Source organism: Schistosoma mansoni (genome assembly GCF_000237925.1).
Source record: "Schistosoma mansoni, WGS project CABG00000000 data, supercontig 0013, strain Puerto Rico, whole genome shotgun sequence".
Lineage (NCBI taxonomy): Eukaryota > Metazoa > Platyhelminthes > Trematoda > Strigeidida > Schistosomatidae > Schistosoma > Schistosoma mansoni.
The window spans coordinates 62,567-82,428 of NW_017386025.1; the positions used below are offsets into that span (position 1 = coordinate 62,567).

The 19,862-nt window shown below is 39.7% G+C and overlaps 2 protein-coding genes across 2 annotated transcripts in view; one reads left to right on the plus strand and one right to left on the minus strand.

Annotated features, from left to right (window-relative positions):
- The first annotated feature begins 3,037 nt into the window (after window positions 1-3,037).
- Window positions 3,038-4,950, plus strand: Smp_136590.1 (hypothetical protein). Its single transcript, XM_018790813.1, has 3 exons — window positions 3,038-3,072; window positions 4,081-4,230; window positions 4,264-4,950. The coding sequence occupies exons 2-3, from the start codon at window positions 4,085-4,087 to the stop codon at window positions 4,358-4,360; spliced, it is 243 nt and encodes an 80-aa protein (XP_018645835.1). The 5' UTR covers window positions 3,038-3,072; window positions 4,081-4,084; the 3' UTR covers window positions 4,361-4,950.
- A 2,629-nt stretch (window positions 4,951-7,579) lies between these two features.
- Smp_026700 (tRNA-dihydrouridine synthase, putative) overlaps window positions 7,580-19,862 on the minus strand; it is a 29,721-nt gene continuing 17,438 nt past the window's right edge. Inside the window, exon 6 of the mRNA XM_018790814.1 lies at window positions 7,580-8,130. Coding sequence (XP_018645836.1) covers window positions 7,856-8,130 — 275 coding nt within the window. The 3' untranslated portion in view covers window positions 7,580-7,855. The remainder of the gene's footprint in view (window positions 8,131-19,862) is intronic.

Genomic DNA, 19,862 nt, shown 5'->3' on the forward strand with positions numbered 1-19,862 from the left:
TCACATCCACGACCCCTCGAATCAGCATACGAAGGACCCTTCAAAGTTCTTCAACGTGAACCTAAGTACTATATAGTCGATAAAGACGGCACCAACGACAGCATCCGTATCGATCGGCTCAAAGCAACGCATCTAGAAGAAAATCCTATCCATGTTGATTTTCCTTCGGTACGATCGAACGACTTGGCTCCTACACTTGCAATACCTCATCCGACAGCCAGAACGCATGTTGATAGTTCGATAGTATTTGAAAATAAACTTAAAACAACGCGTTCTGGAAGAAGAGTAAGATTTCTGGAACATTTAAACGACTATTACACGTAAGACACCAGCTTTATCTCGATTTTCCTTCGTATCATATATAATAGTAAAATTTTATATTCTTATACTTATATATTTATTCCAAAAAACTTTTTTTTATTAATAAGCGTATAGTTGAATTTCTAAAAAAATTTTTTTTAATCGCTTTCACGCTGTCGCAAGCGTATTAGTTTACTTACCTTTTTTCGCTCGCTTTGTGTCTTTACGCAAGTACGACTGTATTGCGACATGCACTTACACATTCTATTTTTTCTTTTTCAGGACGGCTGGAAGAGAACGATGAAGTTTATCAAGAATAGAGATTTCGATTGTACTTTGTTTTCCTATTACTATACTGTATTTCATGGCCCGTTATAGTAAGGAAAGACGACCATACGCTGCTAAACATAGCAAGCAATCAGAAGAGTGTTTACCAACGACAAACTCGTAGGGCTTAAACTTCTGGCTGGCCACGTCGTAGGGTCATCACAACCTCACTAGGGGAGCAGTGCTAAGTAGCTGTAAATAAGTGTTCGACATTGGATGCTGACCACATTAGTTTTGATGGACTCATTTAGCTGAAGGCGTTTGGTCATGAATCCGCACCAAACTACGGTTTGGAAATGTGTGCGCAACATCTCCGGCGATCATTAGCCAGATTAGATCAGTCAGTTCTTGATATATTGATAACCCATAGAATATATCTTCTGACCTCCTTGCTTCTGACCTTTGATTTCACTGGGTGGGCGCGACTCGATTATTGAAGGTGTTACTGGTAAAGTGTTGTCAAACTACAATATCTGTGGTATCTTCATTGTCATAAATTTACATAATGATACATTGGACTTAGGTAATACAACAATTAGCTATATCAACCTGTCAAAACGGTCTAACAGGCCAGATGAAAAACAGAATTAACCTAAAGCTAACTAGTTTACGTGAAATTGTTGTTTCAGAAAACTACTTAAATGAACGATATTTACCTATATGACAAACGACAGGTGTCCGGTGTGCTACATGGCCGTTTAACCCGTATGTGATTTGTGTTAATAATCAGGGACCCATTTGAATTGGACCGAGATGGCGTGACCCCATAGATTACGTCGAATTCACCCCCACGGTTAATACGTAACCTGGGTTATCCATTCGTCGTATTCTGGTACTGCAGCTACTTTGATGACCGTATACAACAAATACGACGATATTGCAGAAGAGCGTTAGTGATAATCCGTTCAAGAAACAGAGTTCAACTCTTGTCACACGAGCAATTCCATAACGTGTATTTAGTTGTTGCGGGTCAGCTATCCTTGACTGTGATGATGATTGGTAAACTGTTCGATATTTAGTGAGCTGATTGCCGAATAATATGGCCGGGGTCCAGTGACACTTCACCGGGGCTAGAAAATTCATGTACCATTAAATTTGTCGACTAACTTGTAACTTTGTACTTGACAGTACAAACAATTATGAACTTTTACTCATGTATAATATCATGGTGTTATTGTTTACCTTGTTTGTATGAGGAGATCTTAGTTAACATCAGTCTCACAATAAACGGATACACACTTCGTGTAATTATCGCGGTCCACATGTTCAATCTATTGTGTCAATGTTTGAAATAAATTACTGCCTACTTATGATCTGACACAGTTGGGAATCGTCGTAGCAGAGGTATTCTAGACTAATAGCGTTACGAAGTCATATGGAGTAATAATGTATGTGATTCATTTCAGATCTACTTACAGAATAGACCACCTGGCCAATAAACGTCATAAAATAAAAGATCTGCGAGAATATAACGATTCACAGGACTGAAAAGGTTTTTGTATCAGATGCTCCTCACTTTGAGTCACTTCATTAAGGCACATAGCTCCCTGCTTCAATGTTTTGAATAGCTCCTTTCGTAGGCTCAACAAAAACTTGGTCAACCAGACGACTTTCAGTCTCCATGAGGTTGAATTCAATTAAGTGACAAAAGAATTTGGATAACGCCAAAGAAATACACATATCCTATATTTAATTTCCTGTACATTCTATCGACTAATCAAGTTAGCACAATATAAAAATGAAAAGTTGAATACAAGTAAGACTGAGTATGAGTATATTTCATACGTGCACGTTAAAAACAGACGAATAATGAGTAACAGTAGAACATAGATATTAGCATTTTGTCAAAATCAGTTTGTACAGAGTGACTCACCTTTTATATAGGGCGAACACTGTGTAACTGGGAGTGTAGGTAAGAAACGCACACATAAATCAAGTACAAATAAAGACACATGTGAGTATGAAAAAATATCACGTGTATGAACGAAAGAATAGCTGGAGAAATTTGGCTGGTCTACCTGTCTGGAAGTTAAAATAGGTTAACAAACGCTGTATAATAAAGAGTCTGATACAAATTCCGGTAAACTAACGTAGAACTCTAACAATATCTTCTCCAGCCAAAAGTGAAACTACCGATTATTTGACACTCTCTGACAGACGTTTTATTACGTTCGAAAGTTATTCAGGTCAGTGTATTTTTAAATTGCTATTCTATACACTTGGAAAATATTTCTTTGTTTCCCGATTTCATAATCTTCTGCTGTGATATCAATTAAATTTTCGATCAAATAAATCTAACAATTAGACTGTTTATTCACAGAGGTGAAGAAATCCCACTTTTTGTCCAACTTCTTGTTCTGAAACATATGTTGTTTGTTATTGCGATATTGTATAAGACCTTGAGTTAGTCTCGTTGTTTAGGCGGGAGCGCTTTGCAGCAATACAGTGGGTTGAAATGGTTGTCTTCACCCTTGTTTTATTCATGCCAGGTTTCTTTTCTACTTATGCCATAACTCTAGACTTCTTCCATTGCAGTCTTACGAATATCATTGACTGGTATAGCTACAATGTCTCAAACTGATATCAACAGTTACAATTCTCTCTCCAGATGTACTGTCGTGGGCTTTTGTGGTTGTCTTCAAACAAACATAATACCGCTAAAATCCAAGTACGAAATATGTAGAAACTGCCATGATAGTTGTTTAACTTTCGACGTCACCAGCGGTTCAACGTTGAACGAAATCCTTTTGCTTCATGACTTGTAGTTCTTTGCTATACGGTTAAGGAATGTAATTGATATGTGACTACTCTGTGCGACTTTTGCGACTAATCAGCAGGACATTTTGATGTCTCGATTTTGGGTGTTTCATTTCCCCCGCTGGTTATTTTACTTGTAAGTTGACGTAATTCGCCTTTTTAAACCGGCATATACACTATTCAAGCCAATTTACTTATGCAACTCATTTCAGACAGCCGTATTGCTGGGATTTAGTTCCTGATCCCACCACTTAAAACTTATTTTGTCGCAGATCTATAAACTTGGTCAAAGTCGGTAAACCATTCGTTGCCCCCTTATGTCCTTTAAAGGCTAAGTTCAAAACACCTCCAGACAATTAAGCTTTCATCTTTTCCAATCCCGTTGAGAAGTGGGCCAATGCCCCCAATAGTTCACCATATATAACAGTCAAAATTCGAACTCTTGTAACAAAACAATTTATTTCTAATGCATGAAAGTAGGGAATAGTCACGCGAAACACTAATGTCTTCATAAAGCCAAGTCGAACAAAGTCTTCTTGTGGATGCTAGGTAATCTTTACCATCCTCTTGGAAATCGTGCCGAAAATTGTTAAACTCCATTCAGAAATGCATTGAACAAAACGAGTTCTGTTTGATCATTGTTTCATCCTTCAGATTCTCAAGGGAATATAGGTTGCCTACACTTCTTCATTTTAGCACAATGGACCCAGCCAAATTGCGGAATTTCAGAGTTGGTAGAGCTCTTAGAGCTATGGGAATCGCAACTGTTGTGTCAACTGTGGTGACGGGAGTCGTCGTGTATATGTATACTAAGAAAGAGATTTCAACTATCAGGAAATTCTACCAGTATTTTTCTTCTTCCTAACAATTCATTTCTAGTTCTTACGACCCTCAGTTGGAATGGAATGTTTTATTGAATTCTGGAATATTGAAAACTGTCAACAAAGATGGAAGCCTTGTCGATTTGGAAGACTAAAATTGTGTAGTCCTACTGGTGCATGTAATATGCCTATAGATTTTTGTTTTGAAAAAAAATCGTTTAGCAGACAAACGTATCGACTTCTATTAGGTCAGTCCGTCATATTCAACTTAGAATCTTGAATAAATGTGGATCTACCCAAGTTGCCGCAATACATCATAGTAAGTGGAAAAGTGAACAAGATCGAAAGCAGGGAAGTTGGGATGGCATTAAGGAGTTATATGTGTACAGAATATGTTAAGACCCAAAATCTAGAAAAAGCAGAGCAAAAAAATATATCTGAGCAATTGCGATTGATTTGGAGCCTTGTTACCTAAGTTATTCTGCTAGAAGTTGTGATTATCTCACAGAAACAAAAAGCTTGCTCCTCTTGAAAGGTACTTAGTTGATACCTTCATTGTCAAATCCCATTATCATGGTCTCTTTCAGCTTATTCTTATACTAGTTTAGTCACACTTCCAGTGTATGGGATAGCAACAATATTGAGTTGTCCAACTTAAAGTAGGCAGAGGGACCAGAAAATTCATCCTAAGGGGGATATCTTTAGTGATGATGCTCTGGTACGACCGAGGGTTGGGACAGTCCGCCTTTTCTCTCGAAATGCTCTTACGTGGCCGCTGCCTGGGAAGTTCTACTCATTGCCCTCTCGCGGCTGGGATGTTCACGAAATTGAGAGGGCGAAGAGCGAATTTCTGGTGGACACGGAGGATCCACGTAGGGGAGTTGGTAAACCTTGACTCCAAACCAATAGTGCACATGGGCTCCAGGATTCTGAAGGAACAAATGGCGTATAAATCTATTGTTGGTCACCAGCTACCACTGGACTGCATCTGCTAACGTTATTCCACTGCCTTGTGGATTAGACCTCTAGGTCAAAGGTTCGAGGAGCGGCCCCCTAAGAAAACCATCTGCTTCTGTTTGGGCACCCTGACAGTATTCCAACTCACACAAATCCGACGATTTGTGTAGCGCATATATATATGGTCCCCTCTTGTACCAATGTTCATGTGTTTAGGTAAATAAATAAGGATGCGAATAGTGAGCAGCCCTGGTGAACCTCATTTGCGGAAGCCTATTGGGACGACAATTAGGCGTAAGTTCTGACTCCACTAAATGTTTCCGTTCAAAAAGTTTCAGTACGTGTATGTATCCTATTAGTACGCACTCTAATGGTAAACACTGACGCTTCTTGGTCGGGAAAGTGGGGTGTTATGAAAATTGATATTGGGTCAAACTAAATCCTTTATAGTTATATCACATGTTAATCTCCCCTTTTTATGAACTGAAATGAACAACGATCGCGAAATTTGACGGAATCCCACTCAACCTCCCTGAATCTATCTAATATCTCAATCAGTCGAATGTCTGTACTCGGAACTTAGTTTCTAAGTAGTTTTTTATTCAACAGTCTTTTATAACAATAGTTTGCGATTTCAGTTTATGTTGAATACTTTAGATCTATGATATGGATCGAATTTCTGGTTTTCCGCATATAGTTTGAAATCTTATAGTCAAATTAATGGGAAAATTGAGCGTTCTTATGTGCATCCTGTTTCTACTATGGGAATGAATGGTAACGATGTGATTGCTCATCACTTTGTAAGGTATGACGATATAAATGCAAGCGGTTCGCGGGATTTGTCTAAAGGAGCTTGCAAACTTTCCAACCTGATAAGCCCTGGTAAGAACGTTCGAATGGTAGTCGGTGCGGTACACCAGGCTATTAAGTTTGAAGAATTTAAGACAAGTTATGGTTAACACTCAACCGTCCTATGACTCGCTAAATAGCCATTTTGATAGTTTTCAGGTGAAGCACGATAGCTGTGCAAAACTTTCGATTGGAGTAATATGCTGTTGCTGACTCGGAGATTTAAGTCGGGAAATTCGTGACAACTTTTATACTTCTAAAGACACGAACTAATTTACGCTTGAAGTTCAATCACAGTTTTAGAAAGATCTAGAAACTAAGTATAATCATAGTGACCAATCATTTAAAAAGGTGTCCCATAAAAGGTTAGGAATCATAGAATTCTGAGAGCATGGGTTGGTAATTAAGTGACCGATTAGTCTGTTAAGATTTCTTAATCCCAAAGTTCTGGCGGTAGAAACCATTGACCACGCTGGAACTTGCAAGTTGGTTATTTCCTGTTTTTTTTTACCTTGGTGGGAATATCCAACCATTTCTAAGTGTATGTAAAATATGTAATTGGTGCTTCAGGATTTTAGGGTCCGTTTCATTATGAAGCGGGCGGATTTTTTGGTCTCTACTTGTGAACTCAACTAGATAAAAATCCATAGAAGCTTTAGTTTTACAGAGACAAAGGTTTGTTTAGGTCTAATTGTTTGACTTTCAAAGGTCGCACTACAGATCAAATAAAACATTTATTTGCAATTCCTAGTATTGTCGTTTGCGACGGATGTCATTCGAATAGTTGTATAAACCCATTAACAGTTATCAGGGTGCATTCTGTAGGAAATAGGTAGTAGTCAGTATTATCAGATTTGTACGTTAGGTAGCAGTGGCTGGTTAGGTACTATAAACAAGTAGTGCTTCGATATGTTTTTTGTTTGGCATCTACATCAGATTTCTATTCAGTAACTCTGATATGACTATCTTGTTGTATCAACTATAATCTTTTGAGACAGCGTGATAAACCTAGGAAGCTAACGAGTTATCAGCATGGTTGGTCGTCAGAATGTCCAGTGTTCTGTTGCCAAGTGGTATGCATTGCAGCGTTGGGCTATTTTATAGTTAACAACATTAGGAAATGACCATTTAAGGAAGATGAGTAGATAATCATCCCATTCCAGTGTTATGTAATCGACAAGTGAACATTACTAAGGTTAATTTTGGTGTTTTGAGCAAATAGGGGAAAGGTCTAGTGATTCATTTAATATGACTCAACTGAGGTAGGTGGAGGATTGTTTGTTCGTTTGACATCCGATATTAGAAGCAGATAAAGAAAGACGTGTCACTTGGAATATGATAAGGATTTATGGTTGTTATCCTAAGCCATGAATAAATATTTTGACCAGAGTTTGTTAGCTTCAGTAAATTATTGTCTAAACTAGAAGGAAGTGGACTGGTCAACTTTATTTTTCTCCATACTGACTGTGTTGTTTATAGGATCTCTCTGTTGCCATTATTTTGATTTTTGTACAAAACAATTGATAGTGTGAAGTTAAGTATGCGTTAATTAAATAAAAGTAACAAATGGCATGTAAGTAGTTTAATAATTTAAAGTGGTTTCATGCATACAATTTTTGTTGCGTGTGGTCATCAGCCAACTAGTTGCGAAGAAAGTATGCCTCCATGGTCACTGATTAGAATTCGCATATTAAGTTTAAACACTTCATAAGATTGACTATCATTCACTTGAAATTAATAGTCGGCTAAAAACAGCTGTATTTATTTTATTGGAAATAATTGTAAGAAAATAGGTGTGACAATTAAGGTGAAAAGTGCTTTACTGTACAAAGAAAATATACAAATCAGCTGTCTTCTGTCTTCAAATATTTAAAAAACCAGTCGACCAAACCTTGGAAACTTCCAATACTATGCAAAATTAGTCTATTTGTTTTGTCCAGAAATGGTTCCATCATCCAATATGCTTGTTGATGAACAGTTACAAAACTCGTGCCTCCTGTATACTGTGTAGACAAAAGTAACCAATCTTCAAATAAATAGCGAAGTGAGTTTTCAACTTCGATATAATTTGGAGTAAAAAGATGTGGGAATTTTAATAAGGCTCTGCCGACCATAACACCTAAAATAAGCAAGTGATTTAGAACAATTCTTTAGGGGTTTTCATATATATATATATATATATATATATATATATATATAGTGAGCTGAAATACACTATACTAACAGTCTTAAGATAGGCCTTATGGATTTTGCGTTATAGAGGACAACTCGCTATTATGAACTAAGAATCTAGCAATGTTTAGTCTTTAAAATTTATGAAATCGACAAAGACAGCTGTTGTGAGACGAAACAACGAATACAATATGATGCTCAAGCTAAAATACAAGGAAAACCTGTTCCTAGTGCAGATTGTGTTACTCAGTGCACGGTTAAGGATGTTTAGTGTAACTCAACAGCAAAATCTTTCAATATGCGTCTTACAACTACAAAACATTTCCATCCCCAGTCAACATATCAGAAACAGCTTTCGTGGGGGCCGAAAATAACCTGGTTGGGTGCTAGTTGTTACAAGAAGATATCACCAAGGATAATGGGGGGAAACTCAGTGGAAGGCCGATTATAGCCAGTTGGTGCAAGTATTAAGATTAATGAATGGGATATATGGTAAAAGTATACTTTGGGGACAAGTCAATCAGAACCGAGAACGCAACCTTTAAGTTTCCGCGCAAAATTCAGATATCATGTACAACGGATCAGTAGGATCACATTTGAAGACTGTTCAGAATGTTTAAGATGATGAAAAATAGTTTCTTGAAGCCATAAAGCAGGAGTGATACTGCCAATCGTGCCAAATTGCATCTCTCTAGATTGCATATAATAGACAAACCGACACCGTCCGTGATCCCTAATCTTAAAACATTTGAACTTGATGGGTTACAGTTTATGAATGAACCAGTCAGGTAGCGCCTATTGTATTTCCAGGTGAAATTCATTTATCCATCTGGGTAGAGAACATTTATGTACCACTTTTTTATTCTCTGAAGAAGTGGCTTACACTAAGTCACGAAACGTCAGAAAATCTAATTTTGCTACTCATTGGGATATTACAAATATATTATTTGTTTATGTATCATAACTGGTGTTGGTTTGTGATGTAAACCCTAACCCCAATTACGAACATTATAGAGTTCGAAAAGGTAGACAGTCTGTGCTCACAAGGACAAGTTTGTGTCATTGTTATTTTGAATGGCAGAGTAACTTGTAAAGGATATGATTAAACTTGCTGAGCGTGTAAAATTTGTCTATATTTCGTCTTCCACAAACTAACCACTTACGAAGGCGGTTTTTTAATTGCATAAGAACTGGGTAGAAATTCGTCGTAGTTGGTTTTAGCCTGTTCCTATGTTGTGCTTTTATCAACAACGTCTAGTTGAGAGGTTAGAACACAGTATTTGTTGATGGTTAATGGGACCTGCGAAATTCAGATGTAATCACGACCATGGATGTTCTGATCAATTTACTAGTTCAACCTTCGCTGGATTTTTGACGCACGTTGACACTGTTCATACTTGTTCACGATGTCTTTTATTTGAGCGTCCGTCTTCGGCCAATATGCGTAACTGCATGAAATTGGTTCTATTCGGGCTATTATTGGATGTCCAGTATGGAATTAAGTGCTCTCCTGTGAATCTTGTGATATCACCTCATGTTCTCCAAGCACAAGGCATCCCTCCAACCGAACGTAGGGTTTGCCGTCGTCGAAATAGGTGTTTTAATTCCTCATCTATGGACGATGGGCATGTGTTTCGAAGGTAATGAAGCGTCTTGTCCGTGATTTTGGCAAGCCGTTTCGGGAAGGTCTCTCACTGCATCCATGAAACTGTTGTTTGCGTAATCTGTAGTAGAAATCTCAGAAACAACGGAATATTCATTAGTATTAGGGTAGTTACTTATTAAGCGAGGTAGGGCGTCTGCCTGACAAAAATCTGTCCGCCAATACTGAATGTCGTAACCATCTCCTAGCAGTGTTATCGCTCACCTCTGAAGTCGGTTCGCGGAATGCGCCATACAGCATTTTGTGAGGACAGTATAGAGCGAAAACCGTCACGAACGCTTCTTTCTCGACCTGGTTATAGCGTTTCTCCGCCGTTGTTAGTGATCTGGATGCGTGTATTACTGCTTCTTCCATTCCATTTGGAAATTTGTGTTAAGCTACTGCTCCCATACTATGTACAAATGCAACTGTTAATGACAAAGCCGCCTGACACTTGTCCATTCTCACTTAATATTTTTCCAAGTAGATGACTAAGTGGTGTTCGCTTTTCATGTAGGGGTGGAAAAATACGGAGTAATAACTGATAAGTCTGAGGAACGGACGTAGAGTTTGTGGGTTGTGTGGAGCTGGCATTTCCTTCATAGTCTAGATATTTTTAGGGTCAGAGCACCGTCTAAAACTATCCAAGGTACTTCATAGATCTTAGGTAGGATTGACATTTTCTGATCGCCACTTGAACCCATGCTCTTTTATGAGGTTCAGCACGACTGTGGTCCGGTCATATAACTCTTCTGGGGATCAGCAGAGATGGATAGTGGCTTACCATGCTTGTGAATTAAGGCTATATCGAGGCGATACGCACAGTATGCAAATATGCCAATTAGAGACTGACCAGTTGCAGTCCAAAAATATCGATGGAAGATTCTAACAAACAATACTAAATGAATCTTCTGGGGATGTTGCAACTATGAGTATATCGTCTAAATAAACGGCTACACCTGTAATGCCAGTTAGTATGGTACTCATCAGTTGCTGGGATATCTCTGGTGCCATATTCACTCCAAAAGGCAGTCGACTATACTTAAATAAACCCCGATGTGTTTACTGTCAGTAATTCACGGCATGAAGAGTCGACCTCTACTTGGAGATAGGCCTCAGCTAGATCTAGTTTTGTAAAATAGCTTCCACCTTTTAAGACAGTAAAAAGACCATCTGGAACTGGTAAGAGATAATAATATTATTCTAGTGCAGCATTTAATCCCGTCGAGAAGTCTGCACAGATCCGCAGTGTACTATTTGGTTTCTTGAGGACTATTATGGGAACTGTCCAAGCTGGAAATGAAGCTGGTGATAGAACACCTTGTTTTCCTAGACGTTGGAGTTCTACGCCCACATGTGATAATGTTGCACAAAGTACTGGTCTTTTCGGCCGGAACACTGGGTTTGCACCTTTTTTTCTAGTGACGATTTACTATCATTGTAGTGCAATGCCCCAAACCTGCATAAACGTCTATAAATTGATTCATGATTTTTGTGATATACCGCTACTCTTCCTCTTTATTTAAAATTTTGTTGCATACGTTTCGTAGTAGAGTATCTTGAAGTCTGAAACTACAAACCAGTCTTAACCTAATAAATTTTGTATTATCTAAACTTGTGTTAATTAAATTCTGTTATTTATTTACTCTGAACAAGTGGCTACATTAAGTCACAAAACGTCAAAAATACAATTTTTCTACCCATTAGGATATAACAAGAAATATATTTATTACTAATAATTCAAATTATCATCTGATATGTAACATATTCCACTTATAGTCACATCTTGGAGTGTTAATGAGCACAATAGAACTCCGATAAGTTTCAGTTTATCACCTGTTGCGCTCACTGCAAACTGACTTGCAAGCTGCAGACTGGATTTCCTCATTTTAGTCCACGTTTTTCTGGAAAGGATTGTTATGTCTGGAACGGTATCTAATCGTAATCTTATCAAATGGCCATTTATCAGAACTTCAATAGGATTCCTGGCCGGCGTTTTATGTACTTGATTTGCCGTAAATACACGAAAAGATTTAAATGGCTTTATATTTGAGCTGTATCTTCTTCAGAAACTTGATTTCCGGTGACTATTTTGCTGCTTGCAATACGTCTCAATGTTCAACAGTATAACGTTCCTTTCAGTAATGGTTTTTAAACGGACAGAAACTTGCAAAATGCCAAGCACCACAATGCCAGCACCTGACAGGGAACTTTAGACTTTAGATGGTTTTTCGTTTAATGATGTGGACGTTGGAGTCTTAGAATTAGGACGGCATTTATTTTGATCACCGAACTGGACTAGGTTGGTGTCGTGTTTCGGGTTCGTTAATTGTTAATTTTTTTTTCAGCAACATCATTAAGTGTTAACGCTAGGTCCCGATGATAACGATGTTACAGTCTTGTACGAATATCTGCAAATATTTTAGACTTTAAACTACAGATAAGTACTAATGATTTAAATTGGCCTTCAGAAAGTTTTTAATTTGAACTGCTTTCACTCTCGATTGACTATTCCAACATGTGTGAGGAAATCGTCCGCTTTGTTCATTGTCAGCTTCATGTATCAATAACGAGAATTAAAAATCGAAGACCAAACAGCTGACTAAGTGAATTGATGGTACCTGAAAAAGTTATTCACGTGGGTTTTGAGGCAATATAATGTTGAAACATTTGTCAGGTTCTTCTGCGCCGAGTTTCCGTAAAACATATACGTACTTTCCAAAAGTCTTTGTGATCTCCCAAATTAACATTAAACATGTCTTCGTAACGGCAAAACCAGGTGTCAAATGTTATATCTGAGGATGGGTTATAATTAAACTCAGAAATATTATTGATGTTATTATCGAGCTTAAATACAAATACGGAGGTTGATAGTGTTTAGTTTCTAGTGATTTGAGTATCAGATAACATCTCAATCACTTTGAACTGTCGTCCCAGTAGGCGTCCAAGCCTATCAGCAAAACGTTTAACTGCCATCCCCGTCGTAAGTTGTTGTGTCTTGTTTTGGGGTTCAGCACGGCCTAAGATGTCACGGATCTAGGAACAAAAACGATTGAGCTACTCTAACACGATCAGTTCTCTTCAGAACTGACAACAGTCAAATATACCCAACGCATCAAACCTTGACGGCAAACACAGGAAGACAGAATTGCAGGTTACTTGATATATGTGGTGGAACAGACAACTCAAAATTGTTGCGAAGTAGCAGAATATGGCCTTCGAGCATGTAGTAATTTAGCGAAATAAGAAAACAGAACAACCAATCACAAGGCAAAGGTCATGTGGTCAAGTTGGTAGAAAGTGTGAGAGCGGTTATCGTTCCTGAAGAGATTCTAGCCTTCCTAATAAAGTCTGACTATTCTTGAGACAGCCGTAGCAGGATCGACATTCGTTGAGGCACTGTTGAAAATCCGAAGCGCATATTTCGTCCTTGTGTGGGTCTCCTCGGCACTGCCCATCCATAGAACCTGAGACAAGACTAAAACCATTAGGTCTCGTGGCGAGCACTAAATCTACCAATTGGTCAACATTCACAATTTCTCATACAGCATAACGATTATCCAAATCCGCAGAAGATAGCGCGCCTTACGAACTGGAAGTCCAGTCCTAACGTGATTTGCATTTCTCAAACATTTGCTGTGTCCTTACGCAACGGAAGTACCATTTTTGATCCAAAGAATCTGTCCTGAGCTTAACGTTCGGTAGATAACTATTCTTTTTGAGTTTTACCCAAGTTAATAATTGACTGTGGTTCTGCCTCAGCTTCCTATTCAGTTTTTCACATCAAGGCCAGTTCTAGTGAATCGCAACCTTTTGCACCAACCGTTTTTATCCGTTTTGGGTGTATTGTTTTTTTGTTTTACGGTCGTAAACGTTTGCTAGGATCTATTGGATAATTCACCATAGTCATGAAGAATTCATGCACGCCATCCGGATCTTGTTTCGCCGTCATCTCTGGCACACAGTGTGACAAATGAAAAGGTTGGTTCCATGAATTATGCACAAGTCTCACAGTAACTGCTTACAAGTGATTTAGTAATTAGGATCGCAGGTGGGTATGTGGTACGTGCAAGAGGAATGCTGATGATTTTCTGAGCAACATCATTCTCTAGACGGGTCTGCGAAAAAACGTAATCCTAAAACGGGTAAACGAATGAAGACGCATAGTGAGGGATGTCGACAACGTTAGTATCGTCGGAGCATGCATCGACACTTGTGATGATATGTTTAAGTCCAGCACCATCATGAAATCGACGATACTATACTCTCTCAGCGAACTCGGGTCCTCCAGCACAGGATCCCTAAATGCAACGGTGGTCCCCAAAAACTTTGTAGGCGATTGAAACCCCGTCAACAAAGTTCAAAAGAACCGAGTGTCACTGTCTAAGAAGTAGAACATCCCAGGTCTTGTAGTGAAATCAACTAATGATTAGGTCGGACGATCTACCTGTAAGACTGTCCAACCAGTCAGCAAGGAGCACGGGAATTCGATATACATTTCAACTACCAAACAAAAAGGTACTGAACCTGAACGTGCTCGAAAACCAGGGAAAACGATCATGGCTCGCGATGATTCTCTCATAATCATGAACCTAAAAAACAGCTCTGACCTTTCAGTTCGCAAGACGAAAATGACAGGATGCTCTGGGAAGAGTGAAGCAGGAAACTCAAACTTCCCAAAATAGAGTATCTGACGGTTATACAGTTCACTCGTGAGAGGGACTCCAAGCACCAAAATCACCCAAGATTCCTTCGTGTAACACTCACTAACACTGCTGACACACAGGATGTTCTGTTAGCTAGTCACTTACTGAAATCAGATGGGGATGTAAGAATACTGCTCGATATACCATATTCTGAGCGCAATCTCATCAAGAACATTCCTAAGGAATCTCGCGAGACGTTCTTTTGCGGAAGAAATATCGTTGTGTCAGGAAAAACGAACCCTGACCGCTCAGACTCTGTTATTCGGGATTTGAAATCCATCAAGCAGTCTTTGAAGCTCAAAAACATATTGACTCAACAATTGGTAAGACTAGCCAAGAAGGATGGGGATTCTAGACCACGGCGGATGAAGATAACCTTCCCATCCTCCCATATAGCGGCTGGAGCTCTCGAAGCATTTCGTGCTAATAGAGGATAGTTGCCGACTGGAATCCATATGCATCCAGATAGGCCATATGATGCTAGGATCAAGCACAAAACTGAATTGGAGCTGACTATTCCACTTGTGGACTGCCAAGACCATAAAAAGCGTAGAATGGAAAGTGGCTACCAAGTCGGAAAACCCTGTGTAGGTAGGTTACCTGTCCATTTACATAAGACTCATACAGATAAAGAGGACGAGGAAACTTACACGATTCAAATTGGAAGTATAAAGTGATACTTATCTGATAGGAATATCTGAAAAATGTATCTTCTCAAATTAAGGACCGGGAGCTTGCAATACCCAGGATGTCTTTGCTTTGCAACGAGAGTCCATCACACAAAGTGCGCATTCATGGCCTCATATGGAGTCCAGACCACAATTTTTTGGTCTTAAAGTGAGAAGAATATTATTCTTTTATTAACTTAAGAAGCTGTTCATGATCCCAGTCTAGACTGAGATCGTCCGTCTGAACAGTCAAGCAGCCTTAAACTAGAATCTTCGAGCGTCCTAAAGCACACCAGTAATTAACAGTCCATCCACTAGTATCAGTCAGCGATAAAAACGACTTTAGTTTGTACTAGATCTCTACGAGAATAAGTTGAAAATCCCTCCAGTGTTTTGCAGGACAGTATTGTCATCTCTTTATTCTTTCGTCCTACCTTGTGTTAAATTTTATTCAAGACTTTTGTAACTTTATCTTATTTTTTCCCCTCTTTTTTGTCCGAATCTTTATCATGTGACTTCGGTTAAGATTTAACTTTATTTGATTTCGCTACTGCATGTTCCCAGGTCGTTGACAATAGGGTCGTATCTGACTAAACTTAAGGTTACGGCGTGGTTAGGCTGATGATTGCTCACCTTTGATTGCCTGCTGGAAACGGTTACTCGAATTCTTGAAGATAAATATTTGATCCCATCTTGTTACTTACTTACTTACGCCTGTTACCTCTCGTCGAGGAGCATAGGCCGCTCACCAGCATTCTCCATCCAACTCTGTCCTGAGCCTTCCTTTCCAGTTGCTATTCATCCTTTTCATATCGGCTTCTAGTTCCCGGCGTAGTGTGTTCTTTGACCTTCCTCTTTTCCGCTTCCCTTCCGGATTCCAAGTTAGGGATTGAGTCGTGATGCACATTGGTGATTTCCTTAATGTATGTCCGATCCACTTCCAACGCCTTTTCCTGATTTTCTCTTCAGCTGGAAGCTGGTTTGTCCTCTCCCATAAAACGCTGTTGCTGATAGTATCCGGCCAATGGATGTTGAGTATTTTGCGTAGACAACTGTTTATAAATACTCGTACCTTCCTGATGATGGTCGTAGTAGTTCTCCACGTTTCAGCTCCATACAGTAGGACTGTCTTGACGTTTGTATTGAAGATTCTCACTTTGAAATTAGTTGAAAGTTGTTTTGAGTTCCATACGTTCTTCAATTGTAGAAATGCTGCCCTTGCTTTGCCAATCCTCGCCTTTACATCTGCATCCGATCCTCCTTGTTTATCAACGATGCTTCCCAGGTACGTGAATGTTTCCACCTCTTCCAGAGTTTCGCCATCAAGTGTGATTGGGTTGGTGTTCTCCGTGTTGCATTTGAGAATCTTGCTTTTTCCTTTGTGAATGTGGACGCCTATCGATGCAGAGGCTGCTGCTACATTTGCTGTCTTCATCTGCATTTGTTCGTGTGTATGAGAGAGGAGGGCTAGGTCATCCGCGAAGTCCAAATCATCTAATTGATTCTGAGAAGTCCATTCTATTCCGTATTTCCCTTCAGATGTCGAATTCTTCATAATCCAGTCAATCACCAGAAGGAAGAGGAATGGGGAGAGTAGACAGCCTTGTCTGGCCCCGGTCCTTACTGGAAATGCATCTGTCAGCTGTCCTCCATGCACGACTTTGCACTGTAGTCCATCGTATGAGTTTTGGATAATGTTGACAATCTTTTCAGGAACTCCATAGTGTCGAAGAAGTTTCCATAATGTTCTCCTGTCCACGCTGTCAAACGCCTTCTCATAGTCAATGAAGTTGACGTATAGTGATGAGTTCCACTCAACTGATTGTTCAACGATGATCCGTAGTGTCGCAATCTGGTCTGTGCACGACCTATCCTTACGGAATCCAGCCTGTTGATCTCGAAGTTGGGCGTCTACTGCGTCTTTCATCCGATTCAGCAACACTCTGTTGAAAACTTTTCCTGGTACTGATAACAAACTGATGCCTCTGTAGTTCTCACATTTGCTCAGATCTCCTTTCTTTGGTATCTTGATGAGATATCCTTCTTTCCAGTCCGTTGGCACTTGTTCCTCTTCCCAAATCTTCTTGAATAGAAGGTGAAGCATGTTTGCAGTTAATTCAATGTCTGACTTCAGTGCTTCAGCTGGTATATTGTCAGGTCCTGCCGCCTTCCCACTTTTGATTTGTCTGATGGCCATTTTGACTTCTTCGATCGTTGGTGGAGTGACATCTATTGGAAGGTCAGTGTGGGCTGCTTCGATGTTGGGTGGATTCAATGGAGCTGGTCTATTCAGCAGTTCCTCGAAGTACTCTGCCCATCTTTTCCTCTGTTTTTGAATCTCAGTGATTGTCTTCCCTTCTTTGTCCTTGACTGGTTTCTCTGGTTTGCTATTTCTCCCTGCCAATTTCTTCGTTGTTTCATATAGTTGTCTCATATTCCCTTCTCTTGCAGCTATTTCTGCCGTCGTTGCTAGTTCTCCCATGTATTTCTGCTTGTCGACTTTAATGCTTTTCTTCACTTCCCTGTTTGCTTCTGCGTAGTCTGCTTGTGCTTTGACTTCCTCTGCTCGTGTTCGGCTGTTGTTAATTGCTAGTTTCTTGTTCTTCCTTTCTTGAATTTTGTCCAGGATTCCCATAGAGATCCATTCCTTATGATGATGCTTCTTAGGACCAAGAACCTCCTGACACGTTGAAGTTAGTGCTTCTTTTATCCCTTTCCAGTTGTCCTCCAAAATAGTTTCTTGTTCATTCAGTAGATCCTGTAGAGCTTGAAACCTGTTGTTGAGAGTTATCTTGAATTCGTGGAGCTTGTCAGTATCTCGAAGGAAGGCTGTATTGAACCTTTGTAGTGCTGTTTGTCAAGTTGTCCAGTGTTTCTTTAGCTTCAGTCTCATCTTGGCCACAACCAGGTGGTGATCTGAAGCTATGTTAGCTCCTCTCCGGGTTCTCATATCTTCCATTGACCTTCGGAATTTTTTGTCGATACAGATGTGATCTGTCTGGTTCTCTGTGGTGTGGTCCGGCGAGATCCATGTAGCTTTGTGTATGCGTTTGTGTGGAAATATTGTGCCGCCTATAACGAATTTGTTGAATGCGCATAGATTTGCAAGTCCCTCCCCATTTTCATTTCTCTCTCCTAGTCCATGTCATCCAATTATATCTTCATATCCTGTGTTGTCCACTCCAACTTTAGCATTTAGATCTCCCATCAGGATGGTGAGGTCCTTTCGTGAGCACTTCGCTATAATTGATTGCAGCCTTTCATAGAACTGATCTTTATCATCGTCGTTGCTATCATTGGTGGGTGCATAACATTGGATAACGTCCATTGCGATCCCTTGCTTCTTTGTTCTGAATGATGCTTTGATTATCCTGGGTCCATGAGATTCCCATCCCACAAGTGTATTTCGTGCTTCTTTGGACAGCATTAGAGCAACTCCCTGAGTGTGTGGAGCATTTTCCCTTTCGTGACCGGAGTACAGCAGCATCTCTCCTGTACCTAGCCTTTGTTGTCCGGTTTGTGTCCAATGGGTTTCGCTGATTCCGAGTACTGCCAAGTTGTATCTCCTCATTTCCATTGCTATTTGACTGGTCTTTCCTGTCTCCCACATTGTCCGAACGTTCCATGTACCTATAGTGTTGCTCTGGTTGTTAGAAGGTGCATCGGTCTCGTGACCTCCGAAAAATTTCGGCTTTCATCATGAGACGTCATAATTATTCCTTCAACTCCCAGGGCAGAGTTGAAATGGTTTGAATTTTTTTTTCTGGTTAGCGTTTTTTAGCGAGTTTATCAATCTTGATGAGTCTGTATGGTGCTCAGTAAGATTTTCTAACACATCGAGGTGTCTAGTTAGCGTCATCTACAAGAAGCCCACTACTGAAATCGAGTTCGACAATCGTATGCTGGAAGGATTTTCCTGCTCTACTCATCTCGGATACACTCATATCCTGATTCTAAGAGACTTCAATCTTCCTAGAGTCAACTTCGGTGAACATACGTACATTGGAGGTGACAACTCTACCGAAGCTCGGTTATTCAACCTCATTGAAGATCCGGGATTATTTGAAAATGTCAATTCAGAAACTCGTTGGAGAAACAGTCAAACACCGCCACACTTAGACTGCGTATTTACTAACTAAGAATTCCTAATTGATAACCTCTCAATCCTGGCTCACTTGGGGAAAAGCGATCACGCCATCATAGACCTCAATTTTATTAGCAAAACTGAGCTAAGACATCCCACCAACAACAGGAGATGGAATTTCAAAAGGTTGGACATGTCAGCTTTACAGGACAATCTACACCAGGTGGACTGGGAAGTTCACCCTCAACTTGGTGTGGATACTCATTGGGATTTCTTACTGCACACAATCCTATATGCTATAAGGCAGTCTGTTCCACTACCGGTCCCCAAAATCTACAAGCAACCTACAGTCATCAAGGATTGCACTCTTCGTTTGCTAAGCCGCAAAAGGTATTACTGGGCGGAATACAAACGAACTGGTAATAACAGTGCATACAGGCAATTCAGGCGAGCAAGGAATATATGCACAAAGGCAACAAGAGAAGACAGGTTTCAATATAGAATAAAGCTTATCGATAAGTTTGTCTACAATCCGGAAAGCTTATTCCGCCGTGCAGCCTTTCTTCGACAAGCCAAAAC

Excerpts from the sequence above, each read along its gene's own strand:
- Smp_136590.1 (XM_018790813.1), top strand. The coding sequence starts at position 4,085 with ATGGACCCAGCCAAATTGCGGAATTTCAGAGTTGGTAGAGCTCTTAGA. Across the intron at positions 4,231-4,263 it reads ACTATCAGGAAATTCTACCA|TTCTTACGACCCTCAGTTGG; the intron begins GTATTTTTCTTC and ends ATTCATTTCTAG.